This window comes from Triplophysa rosa, linkage group LG5, assembly GCF_024868665.1.
Source record: "Triplophysa rosa linkage group LG5, Trosa_1v2, whole genome shotgun sequence".
NCBI classification, from domain to species: Eukaryota; Metazoa; Chordata; class Actinopteri; order Cypriniformes; family Nemacheilidae; genus Triplophysa; species Triplophysa rosa.
This window is the reverse complement of record NC_079894.1, coordinates 3,537,980-3,562,978: the sequence shown is the minus strand read 5'-3', so window position 1 is coordinate 3,562,978 and position 24,999 is coordinate 3,537,980. Positions and strand designations below refer to the sequence as shown.

General features: G+C 38.0%; 2 protein-coding genes across 3 annotated transcripts; both read right to left on the bottom strand.

Annotated features, from left to right (window-relative positions):
- Nucleotides 1-215: 215 nt before the first annotated feature.
- LOC130554080 (gastrula zinc finger protein XlCGF57.1-like) lies at nucleotides 216-15,671 on the bottom strand. The gene is made up of 4 exons (XM_057333508.1): nucleotides 15,163-15,671; nucleotides 11,226-11,365; nucleotides 10,167-11,114; nucleotides 216-2,320 (listed from the first exon to the last, which is right to left on the bottom strand). Exons 2-4 carry the CDS (start codon nucleotides 11,278-11,280, stop codon nucleotides 1,365-1,367), a joined length of 1,959 nt encoding a protein of 652 aa, XP_057189491.1. The 5' UTR covers nucleotides 11,281-11,365; nucleotides 15,163-15,671; the 3' UTR covers nucleotides 216-1,364.
- A 6,452-nt stretch (nucleotides 15,672-22,123) lies between these two features.
- Nucleotides 22,124-24,999, bottom strand: LOC130554989 (gastrula zinc finger protein XlCGF57.1-like). 2 transcript variants are annotated; one of them, XM_057334959.1, is made up of 3 exons: nucleotides 24,908-24,999; nucleotides 23,819-23,926; nucleotides 22,124-23,731 (listed from the first exon to the last, which is right to left on the bottom strand). In XM_057334959.1, the coding sequence occupies exons 2-3, from the start codon at nucleotides 23,862-23,864 to the stop codon at nucleotides 22,374-22,376; spliced, it is 1,404 nt and encodes a 467-aa protein (XP_057190942.1). In that variant the 5' UTR covers nucleotides 23,865-23,926; nucleotides 24,908-24,999; the 3' UTR covers nucleotides 22,124-22,373. The 2 variants fall into 2 exon arrangements, with proteins under 2 accessions (XP_057190942.1, XP_057190941.1); XM_057334958.1 differs by having other exon boundaries at nucleotides 23,819-23,947; nucleotides 24,908-24,979.

Here is a 24,999-nt window from a genome sequence, read left to right as displayed (position 1 = left end):
AAGACAAGCTATCCGTTCCCACACTGAACATGTGTTTGGGCGTAGTATGAAGTATGATATTTAGTATAATATTTATACCAAATATAATTTTGTATTTATTAACTAATATTAATTAATTAAAAAGTATATTTCTAGACAACTCGGCATTTGCAAAAAAATACAGATCAGTGGATTAATGAAGAATAAACACTGAAAAATGGACACCAAAGTTTAGGTCTGGATTTTCTTTTATTGTAAGCATGACCAAAATTGCACATCTGTGAAACAAAGCGAAAATTATAAAAAACTAAGCATGACAGTAACTATTACTGTATTAGTATAACTTGTTTTATTGTAGCTATAACATGCACATATTACTAGCAAACACATTTTATTTACATCCCGTTTTCACAAATCTTTCCAGACAACAAAATGCAATAAAACTCTGTTACCTTATTATGTTCTTTCAGGATCAACAGCACAGCACCCAATCCAGATGAGATCAGTGAACCAAGCTACAAGATGATGGTCATTTCAATAGCCGGGTCTCCATCCAAAGTTGCGAATTTAGTTTATGCGCAAAATTGGAATATTGCATAAAGCATTTGCGAATAAGCACAGTTTCCATCCAACTAGTCGATCGTCACTTCCTAATAAACTGCCAATAAATATCAGAAATGAAAGTAAGAGAAGCCACTGAATATAATAATTTTCATAACAATACTTGCGCAAGCAGACGATTATGAAACACAATAAATGCGGTGCTTTTGTGGATGTCTGCTGTTTGGGAAACACAGTCGTGACTCGCGACAGTTCTGAGAGGCAATTACAGAAATACTTGACGTCTTTGCTCAGGCATTTAAGAATGACCATAACAACATTTCTGATGCTGTGTAACAAGATCAGTACTCTGGTTAGTCAGATTACGCAGTCTCATAGTGCAGCTACGTGACTTTTTGGAGGAATTTATTCTGCAAATGTGTTTCCATCTCCCATAATTCGAATTAACCCTTTTTTGCAAAAATGAAAAACCACCTCAAGCGATCTTAAAAACGAATTAAGGGATTTTTAATCTAAATTTTCTGTTTCCATCACCCGCTTCTGATGCGAAACTTCAAAATGCGAATAAAACCAGAGTGATGGAGACCCGCGTAATGACCACCAACCAATTACATTTGATTACATTCTCATTTGCACTGCCAAAAATGATTTTTTAAAGCACACAGTTGCAGCACACCTAAAAAATTAACAGTAAAGTCAAGGGTCAAGAGCCCAACTCAAGGAAACACTGATCACCATGATGGTGACTTTTGTGAGCTGGGAACGTTCTTAAAACGTTTTCAAAAACCTCAAAGGAACGTTCTTGTAACACACTTTTGTGCTCATCAGTCTGAATTCTGGAAGTCTTCCTTTGCACGTGAAACACTTTCGCACTTTTTCCCAGTGTGACTTTTCATGTGCATCGTCAAATTGTGTTTTTGTATGTAACCCTTTCCACACTCGGTGCATGTGTACGGCCGCTCTCCAGTGTGAGTTTTCACGTGATTCTCAAGACTGCATTTTTGTCCGAAACTCTTTCCACAGTAAACACACACGTATGGCCGCTCCCCAGTGTGAACTCTCATGTGGACCTTCATACTATATGCACATGTGAAACTCATTCCACACTCAATACATGTATATGGCTGCTCTCCAGTGTGAATTCTCAAGTGTCTCTCAAGATTGCCTTTATGTGTGAAACTCTTTTCACAGTGATCACATGGGAATGGACGCTCTCCAGAGTGAATTCTCAAGTGGATCTTCATACTATTTCCGCTTGTGTAACTCTTTCCACACTCAATACATGTGTATGGCCGCTCTCCAGTGTGAATTCTCATGTGATTCTCAAAACTGCCTTTCTTTCTTAAACTCTTTCCACACTGAACACACGTGTATGGACGCTCTCCAGTGTGAACTCTCATTTGGATCTTCATACTATTTTCGCTTGTGAAACTCTTTCCACACTCAATACATGCGTGTGGCCGCTCTCCAGTGTGAAGTCTCAAGTGGTACTCCAGACCGCTTTTCTGTATGAAGCCCTTTCCACACTCATGACATGTGTATGGCCGCTCTCCAGTGTGAATTCTCATGTGTTTCTCAAAACTGCTTTTGTGTCCAAAACTCTTTCCACACAGAGCACATGTGTTTGGACGCTCTCCGGTGTGAACTCTCATGTGCGCTTCAAGATTTCCCTTCTGTGTAAAACCCTTTCCACAATGAATACATGTGTATGGCTTTCCAGTGTGAAGTCTCAACTGAATTGCAAGTGTTTCTTTGTCAGGATCTTCAAGTTCAATCTGGTCTGAAATGAATGAAAAACATGAATGAAAAACAAACACAATTTTGGGATTTCCCTGTCATTTTCACATCAAGACCATAAAATCCTAATAGAATTGTAGAGTGATCTACCAACCTCTTTGTTCCTCAGTATGTTCATTCACTGTTCCACATGTGTCTGTATCAGTCATGTTGAAGTGGCTCCTTCACTTGTAGAATAACAGGAAATATTTCTGTGTTTTAATCTTGATCTGTGTGTGGTTTAGAGGAACAGACCTGTCAAAACCAATCTATCAATCAATAAATACATTTTCAAAGTAACAACTTCAAGCTAAATCATAGTCAAAAAGTGGGAAAATATTGTAGTTTTTAATTGTATGAACTGTTTCCCTATGTAAAGTGCTAGACTGATATTTGTGTCTGTGTCTTGTGCAATTTTTCTGTCATGAGAAAAATCCAAAGCCTGATAATTGTGGGTGAATCAGGAAAACAGAACAAATGTAACACTGTATCAAAGTGATTTATTTGGACTATTACATTATGCTGGAAATTCACCTGTTAAATCAATGTTTAATGAATGATTGCAATAAAACTGAGCATGTATAAATTCAATTACATTTGGAAATATAGCTGCAAGCAGCAATTACAGGGGTCAAGCCCAAATAAAGTCCCAAAGGCAAATATTTTGGACAGTTCAGATGATCAGATTAGATTATTTTCTCACGCAACAAGCAACAAAATATTAGGAATTCCTGTTTAATGCATTTTTAAACATGTAGTAACTCAATATGGGAGAGACAACCAAGAGCGAATCCACTAAAATATTGCTGGCAAATAGTAGCTATTCTATATTTGATTAGTGATTTACATTTACATTTAGTCATTTAGCAGACGCTTTTATCCTAAGCGACTTACAGATGAGGGAAACAATGGAAGCAATTGGACTGTTGAAAGGTTTTTATTTATTTATGCTAAATTTGTTTAAAATAGCCTTTATTGTTAATGTGATATTAAAGTTTTCCTAACCTTTTTTCCGTAGGCTAAACTTATACCAAAGCCGCTAAAGGCTAAGCTGCCATCAAGGAGATCTGAAATGGGACCAGGAGCATGATGAGCTAAAATGTTTATTTAAATTGTGATAAAGAGTATCGAGTCCTCACTATAGCTGTCCATCAGTTGTACGCGATTGGCTACAATGCTCAACACTGCAAAACACGTCGCAATTAGAAACCAGCTCTTTAGACAGTGCTTGAACACAAATAAGCACACCACCGTGTAAAAGCAGCTTTGTTTCAGCTGAGGTGAGTCGTAGCGTGATGTCATGGAATTTCTTTCACAGAGTTTTTTTTAGCGCACGTGCAAGACAGTTTTCAACGCCTTTATGTACAATGGATTACTTGCACGTAGCCTTGTGTTTCCCATAGAATTGGAATTTGATGACAGACTTGTGGCGCTGGTGACGTCACAAACTAATTAGCATATATATGACGTCCTCACGCCGTGTTAACATTTCTTTCACAAGAAAAAGTTGACAAAAGCACCTTTTAGTAAAAAAAATGCTCGCAGCGTTTGGTTACAAATAGCAGCCGAACGCCATGACTTCACGAAAGAAGGCAGCCCAGAGAAACATAGGCAGCGTTACGGAAGTCTATTTGAATTATAAACAGAGAGCGTCTTTGCAATAACTAATCACATATTTAAAAACTACAATACTACTTTCTCAATAGAATGCAATCAGAAGTTGTTGAAAGTGAAAATTAAACTTACATTTATACAAAACTATCCTCCAACGGGCGTTTCGGCCGCCATTTTATTTTTTCGAGCTTGAGCCTTCTCGACCAATCACGCTCCTCGGAGCATGTTGTTATGGAAACGACAGGTCTCTGTCATTGGTTAGCTGTGAAAAAGGAGCTTGATGTAGGGCATTTTTTCAGAAATGTTGAACTTTTTTCAACCTCAATAGACGTTCCGAGCTGCAGCAGAAGACGCCTGCGCTGGCGTTTAAAAAAGCGCTCAGGTTCTTTGAAAACACAGTTTACTCTATAGGATTATAATGTAAAACAGACGCTAGCAGCTTCAAAAAGAAGTGAAGTCAAGTCGGAAAATGGCTGTATTTTACTCTCTCACTTTAACTGCTGCTAAAATTCTGATTTATAAATTCAACATCATCGGACAAAATCGGACCTGATGAACACACGCAACACGTTTTTATTAAATGTTTGGATCACAATGTTGTGTCCTTTTTTATTGACAAATGTAATGATATCAATGTTAATGCAAGTCCAATTCATGTTGCAAGCCCTGAATGTTAATGGAACTGAATCAATATCACTTTTGTACACACAAAATTTACCATTATTGTGATCAGTGTTTGCTTTAGTTGGGCTCCTGATCCTTGGCGTCTGTTAAGTTAATTATTTTTATTTTTCAGTGGTGTAATAGTGTCTTAGAAAGAACACGTGTACACTAAAACGACGTGCACAAAAACAAGTTAGTTGTATTTATGACTATTATCATAAAATGTTGTAACAAACTAAGTAATTGATGACTGGTGTGGTGACTGACTATATGAAATATAATCTATTAATGAGACTTACACAGTTTAGGAAAGCGATGGGCTGCTGCAGAGTGCATTCAACGACTTTATCATTCACGATATGAGTATACGTTTATAAAATATATTAGGAGAACTTCTGGTGATTTAAGATCTGTAATAAAAACCCACATTAAAGCATGTTAACATCACAAACAGGATTTATTGTTTTTAATTAAGTGACCGACACAAAAATAGAAATAATCTACCATTATCTGCATGTAACAGTTAGATTTGATGAACAGGGTTAACTTTAACAGAAATGACTGAGCCGCGTCGAGTAGAACGCGGAAGACTACGTGCAAGTCCATTACGTCAGCTCTCAAACTCAAAAAAGTATGCAAAAAAACTTGGATGATCCAACTAGCCTTCCGAAATATTCAGTGCAAGTCCCAAAACAGTAACACACATGTAGTGCACTAACCTGTTTTGAAGAAGATATTGTTCTCCAGCAGTTCTCACAGCCTCCTCTATTTCTGGTGTTATAATCTCAATCGCTGCGTCTGAAATCACGTAACGTTAGTTACTCAATTTCTGTAAGGGCTAAAAGAGTACGTTCGTTTTTGCCTGAATGGGTGTAGTAGTATGAACAAAGCCCTTTTAAAAGTAAAGCCTGCAACCATCAGGCAAAAAAAGCGTAACGGCTAATGCTAACGCCCTGGCTTCAGCGGAACGCAGGAAAGGAGACCGGATGCTAGTTTTTTTAATAGACGTCAATGGGTTTTGTTAGCCGTTACGGGTTCTCCAATTGGAAGTATTACAGACCCTGGTTTAGATCTCTGGTATAAATGCGATACGCCATTATATTGTCGTGATCATGTGACTTTTTTTCTTTTTAATGGCGGGTGGCAACTTACGTTTGAGGTGAATATCCGCCACCTACTGTACTGGAGTGTGGGCCAGAGATTAGCCCTGTAATGTAACAAGTGCAGATGACCTCTATGCTTGGTTGAGTTTGAAATATGTAATACCTGATTTTGATTTTTAAACTGTAAAATATTTGTCCTTTTGTCGGAATTGTGATGGCTAATAATATTGTAATCTTGGCCAATTATTTTATTCATAAATGCAGGTACTTTAATAACCTATGTTTTTGCTTTTTCAAAAGCATGATCTTCAATGATCTTCTTCAAATCCTTAAAACTTGTGCATCATAAAAAAGCCCTCAAACTATGTAATCTTTTGAAAGTATTTTTGGATGATTAAGCCCCTTCCTTGTACTGTATTGCATTTCTGTATTTGTTTTAGCCTATTTATTTAATATTATTATGAATATTTGTTTATGCGTAATTCTTCCTAATTTGTTTTATTTTGCTTATTTTTTGTTATGCTGCTATGTAGATGTTATTAAGATTTTTCTTGTTGTTTATTTGGTATTTTGTATCTTCTTGTTAAGCAATAATAATAAAAAAAATGTAACAAGTGCAGCACCTTAAAAGCATTGCAAGCCCATCCCTACACTTGCGCACACTATTATAAATAAATTCTGACCAATACTTAATTATGTTTTTTTTTTTTTACAAAAATTATATAGCCTATTGTAGTAAACAAGCTAAATTATTATTTTTTGGCATTTGGCAGACGCTTTTATCCAAAGCGACTTACATTGCATTACTATACATTTGTTTCTAAACATGTGCAATCCCCTGGGATCGAACCCATGACATTGAAATTGCTAGCGCCATGCTCCAACCACTGAGCCACAGGAAGCATTTAATACAGCAAATGTGCATATGTAAATTTTCAGCAATGAAATACTGCACAAAGTTATGTAACAAATAGGCAATGTTATATTTACAGACAACAATAGGAAACATGAATAAAACATAAGAGAAAAAATAAATAAAGTTACCATTAACAAATAAATACATGTACAAGTAAACAACACATAAACCAACGCTTTATTTAAATGTATTGTTCCAACAAATTGTCCCATATTTACAGACCTCACTGACCACCAGGGGAAATTCCTTGATGTCTTTCTGGAATATCCGGGGTCTGTGCACGATTCCAGGCTGCTGAAAACAGCCATGTGCACTGCTGAGCCTATATCCACCTGAAAAGTGCATCCTTAAGGATGGTCCACCCATTTGCCTCATCAGTCCATACAGAGAGCCTGTACAGAACCATGTAAAACCATGGTTTCTAACCAAGTCAAGGCAAGGCAAGTTTATTTATATAGCACATTTCATACACAATGGTAATTAAAAATAAATAAAACAAGGAATTTAAATACTTTTAAAATTATATATTTTTTATTTAAAGTTAATTAAAACAGTTAGGATAAACTGATTATAGATGAAATATAGCGCAGTCAGTTCGGGCAAGGCACAGTGCTCATTCAGTAAATGCACAGCTAAAATGTAAAAAGCCGATCAATGTAAAAATGACAGCTTTTTTGGGTGGCACGCCACCAGCGGAAACTGGGCGGGACCAGGAACTGACAAGCAGCACGTTTAAGCCAATGACAGCTGGCCTGTATGCATATCTAATGAGCTATCTCATGGTTGGGTCCGGTCAGGTCGTCGCTTCAGGTAACGTTAGGCCTAAATCCTGTAAGTAATAACTTGTTTTAGTTAAAAATGTCAAATTAATTACTTGAAATGAATATGCTTACATTTTACTTGTGTATTACAAGCCCTTGCTTGCAGTTTAAGCGATTAGTCAGGACTAGTTGGACATTCCCGCTTAACGTTTTCTGAGGTAACGTATTCAGGAAAAATATGGCAGAATTGGTAAATTAAATGATTAAAATGCAAATTAGGCATATTTAGATGTTTAAGTGTCTAAAGAAAACGTATCAGTGGTCCTGCGCTTGTCGGAATTGCTTTTATTGATATTTTGTCTGAGGTAAATTTTCAGCTAAAAGTTATTACTCCAGTCTTCAGTGTCTTGAGCAACAAAACTGTCACTTGGATCATGTGACACTGAACTTTAGCGTAATGATGTTGAAAATTCAGTTTACAATAAAGTACAGTTTACAATATATTCATATAATGAGAGAAATAAAAAAGTCTGAACCCTTTGAATGGTAGTGTAAATTATAGTTATGATTGCTTGTTCCTCCCACTTAAATGATACTATTGCATAGGTAGTTTGTTCCGTAGAGACTTTCCAGTTCTTCAAATTATTATGACAAATTTACTAAGGGACCTAGAAAAAACCTGATGGCTATTAAACCAGATAATTACAAAATAAGATAAGTCACAAGCTCTGGACTATTGGTAGTATCCAGGATATCAGAGTCCATTAAAGGAGCCAGAGCTTTTTCAGATTTAGTTAAGCATTCCCATAACACATCTTGTAACCTTGTTCTTCATAAATGAAATGGTAAAAAGTGAACATGATCATCTTTTGCTTAAAATAATATTATGAACAGCAGCAGTGCTAATCTTTCTCCTTTTGCTTTCCTGTTTCAATCCGTCAGGGTTTACACTTTAAGATTACGGCAGATCCAGATTGGATAGAGCATCACTTGTGAAGACTTCAGATGATGCCAACGCTCACAAAGACTTCAGATGATGGAAACTATAGATGGACATACAAAACTGCCAAAATGTAGGAGCTGATAGCCTCGTGGTACTTTCCCGACCCCACTCCCTTCTCTCTCCCACTTCGCTTCCTGTCCTCTCTCATACTATACTGTACAAATAAAGGCAAAAAACCTGCCAAATATTGTAATCACTGCCTGATTACACTGCCTATGAAAGTGTAAATTTGCTGATTGTCAATCCACTTTGTATTGTTACAATAATGGCCGTATATGTAAATGGACAATGTTTACCCTTATTTTTTTACTTACTGAGATATTCACATTTACTTGTCCACAAAAAAATTGCCGGATATGGGTTGAAAATCTGCAAACTTAACCTATAATAACATTGCATGTTTAACTGAACATTACTTTAAACACATGACTCGTATTGTCTTAGAGCTATTGTGATATGAACATCACTTTGTTGTTTCTCAGTGAGTCACAGCCACCTCTGGCTGATTAAAGGATATATTTTTTGATTGTAAACATTGAAACATGCATTTTTAAGATGCTTTGAAATTATATGCATTGTTAAGTTTATACCCTTACTATGGTAACACTGCAACCATGTAATCATATTTTTTCTTTTTTCAAATCAAGGTTTTAAAAATGGTTCTGATGCTTTTGAAACCATGGTAAAAGTCTGTATAGGTTTTCTATATGTTGTAGTAATGTCATATTTATTGTGGTTTTGCTACAACAATCAATCATTGTAGTAGATTTTGAATGGTCTTACTGCAAATGCTGTAAAAAAAACATGGATAACTTCCATATGGGTACAAATACTGTATTTGTGTGTTGGTCTGATAAATGTAACGCATTTGTGTATTTAATCTGTTAAAATATTAAATTTGCAGTTGTTATTGAACATTGTTTTTTGTGCTGAATGACATTTTGGTTAGCGTGATTTAACAATTATAAACCGCGTTCCGACCGTGGCCCACCAGCAAACATGAATGATAAACCAGCGGCTTAGCAGCGGACCACCGGCGGAAATATGGCCGCTGCGGCCAGTGGACTGCTGGAAAAATGATGAGCAAAAAGCCAGTGGTTCCTGCTGGTGGACCGCCAACTTTGCCACCGGTGGCCTGCCAGCCTTATGTTAGCTGGGGTGCTTTTGTGGATGTCTGCTGTTTGGGAAACACAGTCGTGACTCGCGACAGTTCTGAGAGGCAATTACAGAAATACTTGACGTCTTTGCTCAGGCATTTAAGAATGACCATAACAACATTTCTGATGCTGTGTAACAAGATCAGTACTCTGGTTAGTCAGATTACGCAGTCTCATAGTGCAGCTACGTGACTTTTTGGAGGAATTTATTCTGCAAATGTGTTTCCATCTCCCATAATTCGAATTAACCCTTTTTTGCAAAAATGAAAAACCACCTCAAGCGATCTTAAAAACGAATTAAGGGATTTTTAATCTAAATTTTCTGTTTCCATCACCCGCTTCTGATGCGAAACTTCAAAATGCGAATAAAACCAGAGTGATGGAGACCCGCGTAATGACCACCAACCAATTACATTTGATTACATTCTCATTTGCACTGCCAAAAATGATTTTTTAAAGCACACAGTTGCAGCACACCTAAAAAATTAACAGTAAAGTCAAGGGTCAAGAGCCCAACTCAAGGAAACACTGATCACCATGATGGTGACTTTTGTGAGCTGGGAACGTTCTTAAAACGTTTTCAAAAACCTCAAAGGAACGTTCTTGTAACACACTTTTGTGCTCATCAGTCTGAATTCTGGAAGTCTTCCTTTGCACGTGAAACACTTTCGCACTTTTTCCCAGTGTGACTTTTCATGTGCATCGTCAAATTGTGTTTTTGTATGTAACCCTTTCCACACTCGGTGCATGTGTACGGCCGCTCTCCAGTGTGAGTTTTCACGTGATTCTCAAGACTGCATTTCTGTCCGAAACTCTTTCCACAGTAAACACACACGTATGGCCGCTCCCCAGTGTGAACTCTCATGTGGACCTTCATACTATATGCACATGTGAAACTCATTCCACACTCAATACATGTATATGGCTGCTCTCCAGTGTGAATTCTCAAGTGTCTCTCAAGATTGCCTTTATGTGTGAAACTCTTTTCACAGTGATCACATGGGAATGGACGCTCTCCAGAGTGAATTCTCAAGTGGATCTTCATACTATTTCCGCTTGTGTAACTCTTTCCACACTCAATACATGTGTATGGCCGCTCTCCAGTGTGAATTCTCATGTGATTCTCAAAACTGCCTTTCTGTCTAAAACTCTTTCCACACTGAACACACGTGTATGGACGCTCTCCAGTGTGAACTCTCATATGGATCTTCATACTATTTTCGCTTGTGAAACTCTTTCCACACTCAATACATGCGTGTGGCCGCTCTCCAGTGTGAAGTCTCAAGTGGTACTCCAGACCGCTTTTCTGTATGAAGCCCTTTCCACACTCATGACATGTGTATGGCCGCTCTCCAGTGTGAATTCTCATGTGTTTCTCAAAACTGCTTTTGTGTCCAAAACTCTTTCCACACAGAGCACATGTGTATGGACGCTCTCCGGTGTGAACTCTCATGTGCGCTTCAAGATTTCCCTTCTGTGTAAAACCCTTTCCACAATGAATACATGTGTATGGCTTTCCAGTGTGAAGTCTCAACTGAATTGCAAGTGTTTCTTTGTCAGGATCTTCAAGTTCAATCTGGTCTGAAATGAATGAAAAACATGAATGAAAAACAAACACAATTTTGGGATTTCCCTGTCATTTTCACATCAAGACCATAAAATCCTAATAGAATTGTAGAGTGATCTACCAACCTCTTTGTTCCTCAGTATGTTCATTCACCGTTCCACATGTGTCTGTATCAGTCATGTTGAAGTGGCTCCTTCACTTGTAGAATAACAGGAAATATTTCTGTGTTTTAATCTTGATCTGTGTGTGGTTTAGAGGAACAGACCTGTCAAAACCAATCTATCAATCAATAAATACATTTTCAAAGTAACAACTTCAAGCTAAATCATAGTCAAAAAGTGGGAAAATATTGTAGTTTTTAATTGTATGAACTGTTTCCCTATGTAAAGTGCTAGACTGATATTTGTGTCTGTGTCTTGTGCAATTTTTCTGTCATGAGAAAAATCCAAAGCCTGATAATTGTGGGTGAATCAGGAAAACAGAACAAATGTAACACTGTATCAAAGTGATTTATTTGGACTATTACATTATGCTGGAAATTCACCTGTTAAATCAATGTTTAATGAATGATTGCAATAAAACTGAGCATGTATAAATTCAATTACATTTGGAAATATAGCTGCAAGCAGCAATTACAGGGGTCAAGCCCAAAAAAAGTCCCAAAGGCAAATATTTTGGACAGTTCAGATGATCAGATTAGATTATTTTCTCACGCAACAAGCAACAAAATATTAGGAATTCCTGTTTAATGCATTTTTAAACATGTAGTAACTCAATATGGGAGAGACAACCAAGAGCGAATCCACTAAAATATTGCTGGCAAATAGTAGCTATTCTATATTTGATTAGTGATTTACATTTACATTTAGTCATTTAGCAGACGCTTTTATCCGAAGCGACTTACAGATGAGGGAAACAATGGAAGCAATTGGACTGTTGAAAGGTTTTTATTTATTTATGCTAAATTTGTTTAAAATAGCCTTTATTGTTAATGTGATATTAAAGTTTTCCTAACCTTTTTTCCGTAGGCTAAACTTATACCAAAGCCGCTAAAGGCTAAGCTGCCATCAAGGAGATCCGAAATGGGACCAGGAGCATGATGAGCTAAAATGTTTATTTAAATTGTGATAAAGAGTATCGAGTCCTCACTATAGCTGTCCATCAGTTGTACGCGATTGGCTACAATGCTCAACACTGCAAAACACGTCGCAATTAGAAACCAGCTCTTTAGACAGAGCTTGAACACAAATAAGCACACCACCGTGTAAAAGCAGCTTTGTTTCAGCTGAGGTGAGTCGTAGCGTGATGTCATGGAATTTCTTTCACAGAGTTTTTTTTAGCGCACGTGCAAGACAGTTTTCAACGCCTTTATGTACAATGGATTACTTGCACGTAGCCTTGTGTTTCCCATAGAATTGGAATTTGATGACAGACTTGTGGCGCTGGTGACGTCACAAACTAATTAGCATATATATGACGTCCTCACGCCGTGTTAACATTTCTTTCACAAGAAAAAGTTGACAAAAGCACCTTTTAGTAAAAAAAATGCTCGCAGCGTTTGGTTACAAATAGCAGCCGAACGCCATGACTTCACGAAAGAAGGCAGCCCAGAGAAACATAGGCAGCGTTACGGAAGTCTATTTGAATTATAAACAGAGAGCGTCTTTGCAATAACTAATCACATATTTAAAAACTACAATACTACTTTCTCGCTAGAAATGCAATCAGAAGTTGTTGAAAGTGAAAATTAAACTTACATTTATACAAAACTATCCTCCAACGGGCGTTTTGGCCGCATTTTATTTTTTCGAGCTTAAGCCTTCTCGACCAATCACACTCCTCGCATGTTGTTATGGAAACGACAGGTCTCTGTCATTGGTTAGCTGTGAAAAAGGAGCTTGATGTAGGGCGTTTATTTTTTAAATGTTGAACTTTTTTCAACCTCAATAGGCGCTCTGAGCTGCAGAAGACGACGCCTGCGCTGGCGTTTAAAAAAGCGCTCAGGTTCTTTGAAAACACAAGTTTACCCCATAGGATGATAATGTAAAACAGATGCTAGCAGCTTCAAAAAGAAGTGAAGTCAAGTCTGAACATGGCTGTATTTTACTCTCTCACTTTAACCGCTGCTAAAATTCTGATTTATAAACGCAACATCATCGGACAAAATCACAATACAGTACATCTAAAGAGCGGCTATATGCTCTTTGCCCTTTCTCGACAATGTGTAGCTGTATTACGAAAGCTTTTTTGATTTTAAATGCAAGTGACAGTTAAATATGACAGGCCGAGGGCTCGCGCACACACATGGAGCTCATCGGAAGAGAGAGTGCATGCGAACACGGAAGATGAGGACGCGCACGCGGTCACGCTCCACTCACACCAAACAAGTCTGGAAGGAGAGAAGATGCGCAAGCGCTGTTTATCCACTAGTTATTCGATTACTGATACTGTCATTAGCACGGATGGATAAAAAAATGTGACGCCAAATATACGTGGGCGGCCATAAATACACATGGGCAGACCGCCCAAGTAAATGCATCGTATGGGAAACGCTGGATGTACTTCCGACTTGAAATCGTACGGCTCATTAGGTTCCGGTTACATGTATTTACAATGGGCCATAGCTTCATGTGAAACCTTAATGGTTAAAATAAGATTTTTACACACATACATTATCAGCGACATAATAAAAATATTCTAAACATCACTAGGTACATAATCTTCAAAAGATCTGAGAAAGTAATGGCTGGTGAACGATAGCATTTCACTTTTCTCCTCACACACAGCTCCGTTGCAGACATTTAACCACCGAACGCAAATTATTGAAAGGTGAAGGACACTTACAGGGAATCATAGCAGCACTGTTTGGATTAAACCAGTGGTTCTCAAACTGGGGGCCGTGGCCACCTCGGGGGCCCCAAGATGGTTCCAGGGGGCCACAGATTTTGTGGCATTTTTAGAAATATAGATATTTATTAAAAAAATTGTGCAACCAAACATCAGAAAAACAACGCCACCAACCCAAATAATTGATGTTTTAGCATTGTTTAACTGAATATTTTCTTGGTTTAATTAAAATTTCAAGTTTAAGATTATAAGTCTTTATTTGGGGGTCCGCAAAGCAATGCACTCTAAAGGGGGCCTTACAACAAAAACGTTTGAGAACCACTGGATTAAACAACTACAGACTTCAAATACTGAAGTGTTTAATGTGTAAGAGAGCCGTGACCTGATGAACACACGCAACACGTTTTTATTAAATGTTTGGATCACAATGTTGTGTCCTTTTTTATTGACAAATGTAATGATATCAATGTTAATGCAAGTCCAATTCAGGTTGCAAGCCCTGAATGTTAATGGAACTGAATCAATATCACTTTTGTACACACAAAATTTACCATTATTGTGATCAGTGTTTGCTTTAGTTGGGCTCCTGATCCTTGGCGTCTGTTAAGTTAATTATTTTTATTTTTCAGTGGTGTAATAGTGTCTTAGAAAGAACACGTGTACACTAAAACGACGTGCACAAAAACAAGTTAGTTGTATTTATGACTATTATCATAAAATGTTGTAACAAACTAAGTAATTGATGACTGGTGTGGTGACTGACTATATGAAATATAATCTATTAATGAGACTTACACAGTTTAGGAAAGCGATGGGCTGCTGCAGAGTGCATTCAACGACTTTATCATTCACGATATGAGTATACGTTTATAAAATATATTAGGAGAACTTCTGGTGATTTAAGATCTGTAATAAAAACCCACATTAAAGCATGTTAACATCACAAACAGGATTTATTGTTTTTAATTAAGTGACCGACACAAAAATAGAAATAATCTACCATTATCTGCATGTAACAGTTAGATTTGATGAACAGGGTTAACTTTAACAGAAATGACTGAGCCGCGTCGAGTAGAACGCGGAAGACTACGTGCAAGTCCATTACGTCAGCTCTCAAACTCAAAAAAGTATGCAAAAAAACTTGGATGATCCAACTAGCCTTCCGAAATATTCAGTGCAAGTCCCAAAACAGTAACACACATGTAGTGCACTAACCTGTTTTGAAGAAGATATTGTTCTCCAGCAGTTCTCACAGCCTCCTCTATTTCTGGTGTTATAATCTCAATCGCTGCGTCTGAAATCACGTAACGTTAGTTACTCAATTTCTGTAAGGGCTAAAAGAGTACGTTCGTTTTTGCCTGAATGGGTGTAGTAGTATGAACAAAGCCCTTTTAAAAGGAAAGCCTGCAACCATCAGGCAAAAAAAGCGTAACGGCTAATGCTAACGCCCTGGCTTCAGCGGAACGCAGGAAAGGAGACCGGATGCTAGTTTTTTTAATAGACGTCAATGGGTTTTGTTAGCCGTTACGGGTTCTCCAATTGGAAGTATTACAGACCCTGGTTTAGATCTCTGGTATAAATGCGATACGCCATTATATTGTCGTGATCATGTGACTTTTTTTCTTTTTAATGGCGGGTGGCAACTTACGTTTGAGGTGAATATCCGCCACCTACTGTACTGGAGTGTGGGCCAGAGATTAGCCCTGTAATGTATCAAGTGTTGCACCTTAAAAGCATTGCTAGCCCATCCCTACACTTGCGCACAATATTATAAATAAATTCTGACCAATACTTAATTATGTTTTTTTTTTTTTTTTACAAAAATTAGTAGTAAAGTTTGTAGTAGGCCTAAACAAGCTAAATTACATTTTTTTTTTGCATTTGGCAGACGCAAAGCGATTTACAGTGCATTACTATACATTTGTTTCTAACCATGTGCAATCCCCTGGGATCGAACCCATGACTCTAACCACTGCGCCACAGGAAGCATTTAATACAGCAAATGTGAATACACAAAGTAATGTAACAAATAGGCCATGTTATATTTACAGACAACAATAGGAAATATGAATAAAACATAAGAGAAAAAATAAATAAAGTTACCATTAATAAATAAATACATGTACAAGTAAACAACACATAAAACAAAGCTTTATTCAAAGGATAAAGGAGGCAGGTCACCTTTTTTGCAACCAAAAAAGACTTAAATGGTGGCATAGTATAATTGTGAATCTAGGTCAATGTCAGAATCAGAACTATAGTAGTAAGTTGTAAAAATGTTGAGTTTGTATGAATCAATTTTGAGTAAGAAGACTCACCTTCTCTATATTTTCATTCTCTATATTTTCATTCTCACCTTCTCTACATTTTCAGCAGTTGATGTGTTTAAAATGGATGGTTGTTGTTTAAATGTGTTGTGCTGTACCTCAGTGTGAGCAGCTGCCGCATTCTTCTGCGGTGAGGGCTCCAGCGCATTCAGACGTTTCTTCTTCTCCTGGCGCTGGCTGGAGCGAGGAACCTTTCCCTGCACCTTTTCACCTTTCACACTCAATTTCTCCTTTGTTAGGTTTCCAGAAGACGACTGTAGAAGAATTTAAACACAATAGCTGTTCTGCCCATTCACCTGAATCAAATTCCTTGCCTGATGGCAACATTTTGGGAGCATATAGTGATTTCTGTTTCTGTGATCATACTGTACATAAAAAGTCGTAATATGACATGCAGTTGTTACCTTGTTAACTATCCCCACACACACAAATACTTTTGGTGTAATTTTGTAGTCATGTTGATTCTAATATTACTTTTGCTTTTTCCTTGTAAGCGTGTAGGCTATTATTATTCATAGGTTACTTGATAAAGCATTTTATTGGGAACAATACTGTCAAAAAAATAATGTATTAATGACTTTACTCGTCATGCTGTCGTGGTGTCATTGGTATTGTTCCAACAAATTGTCCCATATTTACAGACCTCACTGATCACCAGGGGAAATTCCTTGATGTCTTTCTGGAATATCCGGGGTCTGTGCACGATTCCAGGCTGCTGAAAACAGCCATGTGCACTGCTGAGCCTATATCCACCTGAAAAGTGCATCCTTAAGGATGGTCCACCCATTTGCCTCATCAGTCCATACAGAGAGCCTGTACATAACCATGTAAAACGGATTCTGTGTTATAGTAGATTTCATGAAATGAATTGAACCCTTGGTTATCTAACTAACTTGATCCTAATGATCTAAGTGGTTTTAATCGGTTTATATTTAGTGAGCATATCTGCGATGTATTTCGGTCCTAGGCCGTTTAGTGATTTATAAACGAGTAACAGTACTTTTAAATCAATCCTAAAAGTAACTGGAAGCCAGTGTAAGGATCTAAGGACCAGTGGCGGCTGGCCAATAGAGGGCGCTAGGGCGCCGCCCTCCCTGAGCTACACACAAAATAATAATTATATATATATTTTTAAATGTACATTTGCATAATGTCATGTTACAGATAATCATCTGTGGAAAATAAATGTTTTCATCATCAAAATATGGCCTCTCTGTACGTCTCAATTTCAGCTGAGGGGCGATCCAGAAATCGCCCACAGGAGGCGGGTCTTTGTAGAATTTAGTCAAATCCTGATTCAAGATATACATATGTTTAAGACGTGACATAAAATTGACCCAATCAGCGTCCGCAAATCTTATCTGAAATGGGCGATTTTTCTGTCGCCCCAAACTGCTAAAACCAGGACTGGCCTGTAGTGGCGCAATTTCCAATTGTGTGACAATGGCGGGCTCAGGTAATTCCGGACACGAACCTAACTCTGTAAAATCTCTACTCCAATGTACGTTTGAGAAGAGAACTTTGGCAGAAAGTATGTCCTTGTTTAACTGAAGATAGTCAAAGAGTCAAAATTAAGGAGAAATCCCAGAATTCTAAATGCACAAATTATTGAGTGAATTCAAAATTGTATCATGTTCAACCCACTTAAACTTGTATAAATGATTTTTACTTAATTATTTTGTGGTGGGTCTACATTAATTATTTTTGCTAATGTCACTAACTGAGCAGTGGATTTCGAGTTACCAGCATGCTTAGCATGTGAATCTTTGTGAAAAGATTGTGTTAGTTTATGTGCTTTACAATAAAATGAAAGACTAGACTTGATTGTTCAGAAGAGTGGTGCTTGGGCATAGGCTATGGGAGAGCTCATGGTGTGTATTTCTACACCCAGTAAACATGGCAAATTATATAACAATGTTTGTTTTGTTTTGTTGACAGTACCAGTGGTGATGGAGGTGTTTATAATGTGTGCGAGTTGAGGCCTTTAGGAGGTGGGTCGAGGGGACAGGTAGTAGGCCGGGTGGAAAGGAGAATTTTGGAGACATCAGCCTCCGAAAGGGGAGAGAAAGAAGAGAGTTGAGGATAGCAAGGGGTAAAAGAAAGATCAGGGATGCGTTGAGCAGAGAATTGCCTGCAATTAGACTAGACAACACACGAAGAACCTAAACTGACAAAGACTAGACTTAGACTTGACTGTGACGAGAAAATGTCTCTGCAATATCAGAGAGACATTGTGTCCTTCACGCAGGAAGCACAGGTTTAACCACAAGATCAACCAAAACGAAACGGCACAAGACAGACAACGCAAGGGCATAAAATAGGGAATAAAATCAAGAGGGAACAGGTGAGGAGCATGAAACCATTACAAGATAATTAATGGGGAAACGAGTGGGCGGGAACAGAGACGAGACCAGAGAGCGCATGGCATGCCAAAAGAAGCGATGGACATGCGCTTCCACACAAAACACGTGGTTCTGTCATGATCCTGCCACAAGACTAAGAAAAGCATGACCAAAAGAGGCAGAATGATGACAGTTGATAATGTAGCCTATCTAAAGTATCTTCAGCTCATCTGTGAACTTGCAATATTACCATAAGAGTTATAATTGTATGCAATGCCCATAGATGTGTGTACATAATCTGTATGTGTCTGTCTATGCATTGGGTTTTTCCCCTATACCCTCTCTATTTCATATTACTTTTATGGGTTTTTTTGTGTTCAACTTTTGTGTGTTGTTTTCTTGGTTTTGGTCTTCCTTTACAGCTGCTTTAATGCAATGCAAATTATAAAAAAGTGCTATATGAAAAAAAAATATATATATACTGCTATCTTACACTATTTTAGTCTTGTCTCATTGTTCCAAGGTTACCACAGCGAGCAGGATGCAGTACATGGCCAGACCTGATGGTAGAGCGGAGAATGGGAAGCGGCGACCTGACAAGAGCTGAGATGATAGAGCTGGATAAAGAAGGACGCGGTCACCTGACACGTCTTCATGGCCTGACCTGATGGTAGAGCGGAGAATGGGAAGCGGCGACCTGACAAGAGCTGAGATGATAGAGCTGGATAAAGAAGGAAGGAGAATGGGAAGCGGTCACTTGACACGTCTTAACCCACAAAATTTCAAATGCTATTAGATTATTAATGATAATCTTAAAACTATAATTAATCTTATTAGTAAATTTATTTATTTTTATTTAGCCTTGTTGTGCAAGCTCTCTGGAGCTTGTGCAGAGGCAGCAGCGTTTGCCAGAGGGGAACTGGAATCCCCTGATTGGGCTTGGGTTCTCCTGAGTTTTTTTTTCTCGATTAGAGTTTTGGGTTCCTCGACACCATTTATACTGTTCTTTTGCACTATTTGCCTGGCCGGGGGGGGCTGCTTTAGAATTAGAATTTTTAAGTTTTACTTAATTAATATTGCATATAGGAATTTATAGTCTGTTATATTTGACCTGTGCTTCTCTCTCCTTTATCTTAAATGTGTGCTCTCACTGTGCATCTGTGTGTGTGCGTACTTGTCTGTGTGTGTGTGTGTGTGTGTCTCTATGTCTATGTGTGTTAGTACGTGTGCATATTGTGTGTGTGGAGTGTTTTGTATGCGGGTATGTCTGTGTGCGGGTATGTCTATGTCTTCTGTGTTTTCACCTTTTTCTTGTTTTTACAGGTACAACTTTAATTGTATTGCTTATAGTCAATATGTCCCATGTACAGCTGCTTTGTAACAATGAAAATTTGTTGTTAAAAAAAGTGCTATATAAATAAAGTTGAGAATTTATAATGCACATCATTTTTACCATATCACATAAATGTTTTATTGCTTTCACCGTTTACCGGATCCATAAAGAAAAATGTTTTTTTTCGTTTTGGAGTATATCTGTATGCGTTTATGCTTTTGCCTTTAAAATATAGAAAGCAGAATTAGAAAGAGCAGCAGGAGATGGGAAAAGACTAAGAAAAATCTGCTGTCTGATTTTGAATTATAAAGCACCACCTACTGGTAAAAATTGGCAATCTTTTTTGTGAGTGTCAGGGATGTGAATCCTTAACATTTGTAAATTCATTAAAAAAAGACCAGTGTGGTTAAAATACATCTAAAATGTAAGAAAATTATGTTTTTATATGCATATATCATTATATTTTCATTAAAGTAATAATGGGAAAAGCATGTAACGTCAAGATTTTCTATGATGGACTTTAATTCTGGTTCTGAGTTAAATATTGTTGATGGTTAAAAGATGCAGTTTTATTTCTGAATGTCAAGAGCTTTGCAAAATGTTTGAAAACTCGTTGTAATAGTTGTTGTAAACCTGCAGTATTACAAAATTATAAATGACATTTATCTGTGGCAAATAGTTAAAATGAGCATTAGATGAGATGACAGTGTGCAAACATCACTAGTGAAAAAGAGTTAGATGTGATTCTGGAGGTTTTTGTATGATGTGTAGTGTGTTTCCTGTTACTGTGGGCACCAGGGCACAATAATACATGACAGAATCTGTCTCTACAGCAGATGAGATCTTCAGATCAACTTGTTTAATGTCTTGATGAACTTCAGCAGTGAATCTGTCTGGTCTGTCTTCGCTCATAGCTCCAGTTGGGAAGATGTAAAGTAGAAACTCTGGTTTGGATCTGTGATATTGTCTGTACCATTGTAAATTCTGTACAGTAGAAGAGACATCTTTGTAACTACAGGACAGGGTGACATTGTCACCAACAACACTGTTTACATCCCCTGACAGACGTCGCATTGCTTCTGCATCTGCGTGTCCTGAGAATGGAGAGTATAAACTCAGATAAACCAAACAATAACTTAAGCATTAAAATAATATTAGCAAATAATCAGTAAACATTAAAACAGCAGCTTTGGTTCCATAGAGGTAAAAGAAATGTTATCTTACCAACACGTGTCAACAAAAAACTGATGAGAGTAAAAGTAATCATGATGGTTTATCTCTGAAGAAGAATCAAGAATGAGCTTTTCTCTTCTGACATCTTTTCTAAGTTTAAAATGCTTCTGCATCTTTACATTAAGCTCCGCCCTCTGGCAACATTTTTTCTTATCTTTCTGCCGTAGTTTTTACTAGTTCTTTACCATTCATTTGTTAATGGGGTTCCGGTTTTGCCTTGCATTGTGAAAACATTGTTGTTTAAGGGGATGAGCATAATATAATTCAAGTCAATAGAAACGGTCCCAATACTGAGCATTAGATTGTGAAAAACCAGTTCCATGAGTTTTGTTCTTACATGAACTTTAGCAGAAGACCAATGTGCCAGATGGGGGCAAAAACAAAAGTGTTGCAGTGTTGCATTTTGTTCAGTGTATACTGTTAAAAAAAATTACAAATGTAATTTAAAACAAATGTATTTACATTCCAAGAGGCATCTTTATATGATCCTCAGATATTTTTATGATGGATCCTGTTGAAAGCAGGAAAGCATCTCTAAGGGCTGCATTTGTATTTTAAGTGCAAAATTCAATACACTTAACATTTTAAATCAATGCTGTTATGTCAACCAGCATGTTTGTTTTAATAGATCAGAATGTCACTATGCAGTAGCACCAGCAACACATTTTTATCAACCAAAGCTGATATGTGAAAATACACCTCTATTATGAAGAACAAAAATATATTAACATCTAACCACAAATATCAAGAACCCAACTGAAACACTGATCACCATAATTTAATCAAATCTGAGGTGGTATGGGGTGTAAGGTGTGGGCCAGATTTGGGCCAATCTGGGAGTAAACTCGAGGGATGCTGCTGGACCATTTCTCGACTTGAACTCAGCATTTGCAGATCAGTGAATTAATGAAGAATACATTCAACAATCTTTGGGTCTGGGTTTACTGTTTTTATTGTATGCCAAAATCGCACATATCTGTGAAATTCATTAAGAAAAAGTGTTAATTATCACAAAAAAATACGTATTAAAGTAACCATTATTGTATTTGCATAACTTGTTTTATTGTATAATGTGCACACATAATCACTTTTGATATCAAGTCTTCCTTTGCTTGTGAACACATGTGCACTTTTCCCCAGTCTGACTCCATGTGCACTGTAAAATGGCCTCTGTGAATTCTCGTGTGAATTTTAAGGCCTTTCTTGGTTGCGAAACCCTTTCCACACTCGAGACATGTGTCCACTTTTCATGTGATGCTCGAGATTGCCTTTGTGTCTGAAACTCTTTCCACGCTCAACACATGTGTACGGGCACTCTCCAGTGTGAACTCTCATATGTACTTGAAGACTTTGTTTAGTTGCAAAACTCTTTCCACACTGAACACAAGAGTATGGACGCTCTCCAGTGTGAACTTTCATATGTACTTGAAGATTTGATTTCTGTATGAAACTCTTTCCACACTCACTGCATGTGTAAGGGTGCTCTCCAGTGTGAACTCTCATGTGATAATCCAGAATGCCTTTCTGTCCGAAACTCTTTCCACACTCAATACATGTGTATGGACGATCTCCAGTGTGAACTCTCATGTGCTGTCTATGAGATGTCTTCACTTTGAAACTCTTTCCACACTGAACACACGTGTACGGGCGCTCTCCGGTGTGAACTCTCATGTGATAATCCAGAATGCCTTTCTGTCCGAAACTCTTTCCACACTCACTGCATGTGTACGGACACTCTCCAGTGTGAACTCTCATGTGAACTGTAAGCATTTGTTTTGTGGCAAAACTCTTTCCACACTGAACACATGTGTATGGGCGTTCTCCAGTGTGAACTCTCATGTGATAATCCAGATTGCCTTTCTGTATGAAACCCTTTCCACACTGAACACATGTGTACGGGCGCTCTCCGGTGTGAACTCTCATGTGATAATCCAGAATGCCTTTCTGTCCGAAACTCTTTCCACACTCACTGCATGTGTACGGACACTCTCCAGTGTGAACTCTCATGTGAACTGTAAGCATTTGTTTTGTGGCAAAACCCTTTCCACAATGAGCACATGTGTATGGCCGCTCTCCAGTGTGAACTCTCATGTGATAATCCAGACTGCCTTTCTGTATGAAACTCTTTCCACACTGAGGACATGTGTATGGGTGCTCTCTAGTGTGAATTTTCATGTGTCTATTAAGATTTGGTTGATGTATGAAGCTCTTTCCACACTCAACACATGTGTACGGCCGCTCTCCAGTGTGATCTCTCATGTGATAATCCAGACTGCCTTTCTGTCCGAAACCCTTTCCACACTGAGGACATGTGTACGGGCGTTCTCTAGTGTGAACTCTCGTGTGAACTTCAAGTGTTTTTTTACTTGGGAAGCATTTTTCACATTGAGGACAGATGACAGACGTTTCTCTGTTGTGGATTCTCATGTGCGCCGCGAGGTGTCCTTTGCTGTCAAATCCTTTTCCACAATGAGAGCAAATAAAAGATTTGCTTGCTTCTGTTTTTTGCTTCCTTGATGATCCTGATGTTTCTTCCAGTTCCATTAGGTCTAAAATTAAATGAATGAAAAAAAATGTTGTGATTTTTTTTGTGATTTTGCTGTCCTTCGCATGTTAAGACCATAAAATATACCAACCTCTTTGTTCCCGATTCATCATTCTGCATGTGTCTGTATCAGTCATGTTGAAGTGGCTCCTTCACTTGTAGAATAACAGGAATTATTTCTGTATTTTAATCTTGATCTCTGTAGTTCGGAAAAACAGACCTGTCAAATCAATACACAGCAACACCATCAAGCTAATTATTGAGTGGGAAATTATTTATTTGCACCATTTTTAAAGGGGTCATATGGAGCGAATACATGTATTTCTGTGTCTTTGGTGTGTTATAAGCCCATGCATGTATTAGACGCGTAAAATTGCAAATATTAAAGTGTGGGAACAAAAGATGCATTCTATCTAAAAGCGAATGCTCACCCAGCCCTGCCTGAAACGCCTCGTGTAACCACACCCCCACAAATCTACAGTTCGTGGTATGAGCATAGACCGCCCAAATGTATACGCAAGTAAGGTGGGCACCCCCACATCTTCACTCGCTAATTCAGATTTATGTACCCGCCAGATCCTCGCGCTCTGCAATCGAACAACGTCTTGTGGTGCCGTCCCTCAAAGGGAAGAATCACTCTCACGCACTTTCTCCGGTTGTGTCCGATCTCCCTCTTGCCACAAGATCAGCGGATTCTGTTTTTGAGAATCGGCTAAAAACACATCTCTTCCATCAACATCTGACCCGTTAGTACAGTCTTCTACTTCTTTTCTACCCCCTCCCCCCGAAAAAAAGTTCTTAGCTTCGTATACTGTGATAGGCTGACTGAGACTAGTTGTACTGCACCTATGCATTGTTGTTCTTTTGTACGTGACTTTGGATAAAAGCGTCTGCTAAATGACTAAATGTAAATGTAAGAGTAATACTGTGGACAACAGAAAAGTGTGGCTACATAAACGTTTGTAAAGAAAAACACAGTGGGGCCAAACAATTCTTAAAATCAATGTATAAGCCACAATAAAGCAACACATTTCCGACCAAGAATTAAACCTGACATCAATTCTATCGTTATTTTACCTCTCAAGCTCAAAAAGTACGCATAAAAACTTGCAGCTACCCTGTGACTCAAGACAGCAAAACATTCAGAGCAAGTCCCAAAACATGCATGTAGTGCACTAACCTGTTTTAAAGAAGATCTTGTTATCCAGCAGTTCACACAGCCTCCTCGGTTTCTGGCGTTATGTTTGTCCCGACAATCTCAATCGGTTCTTC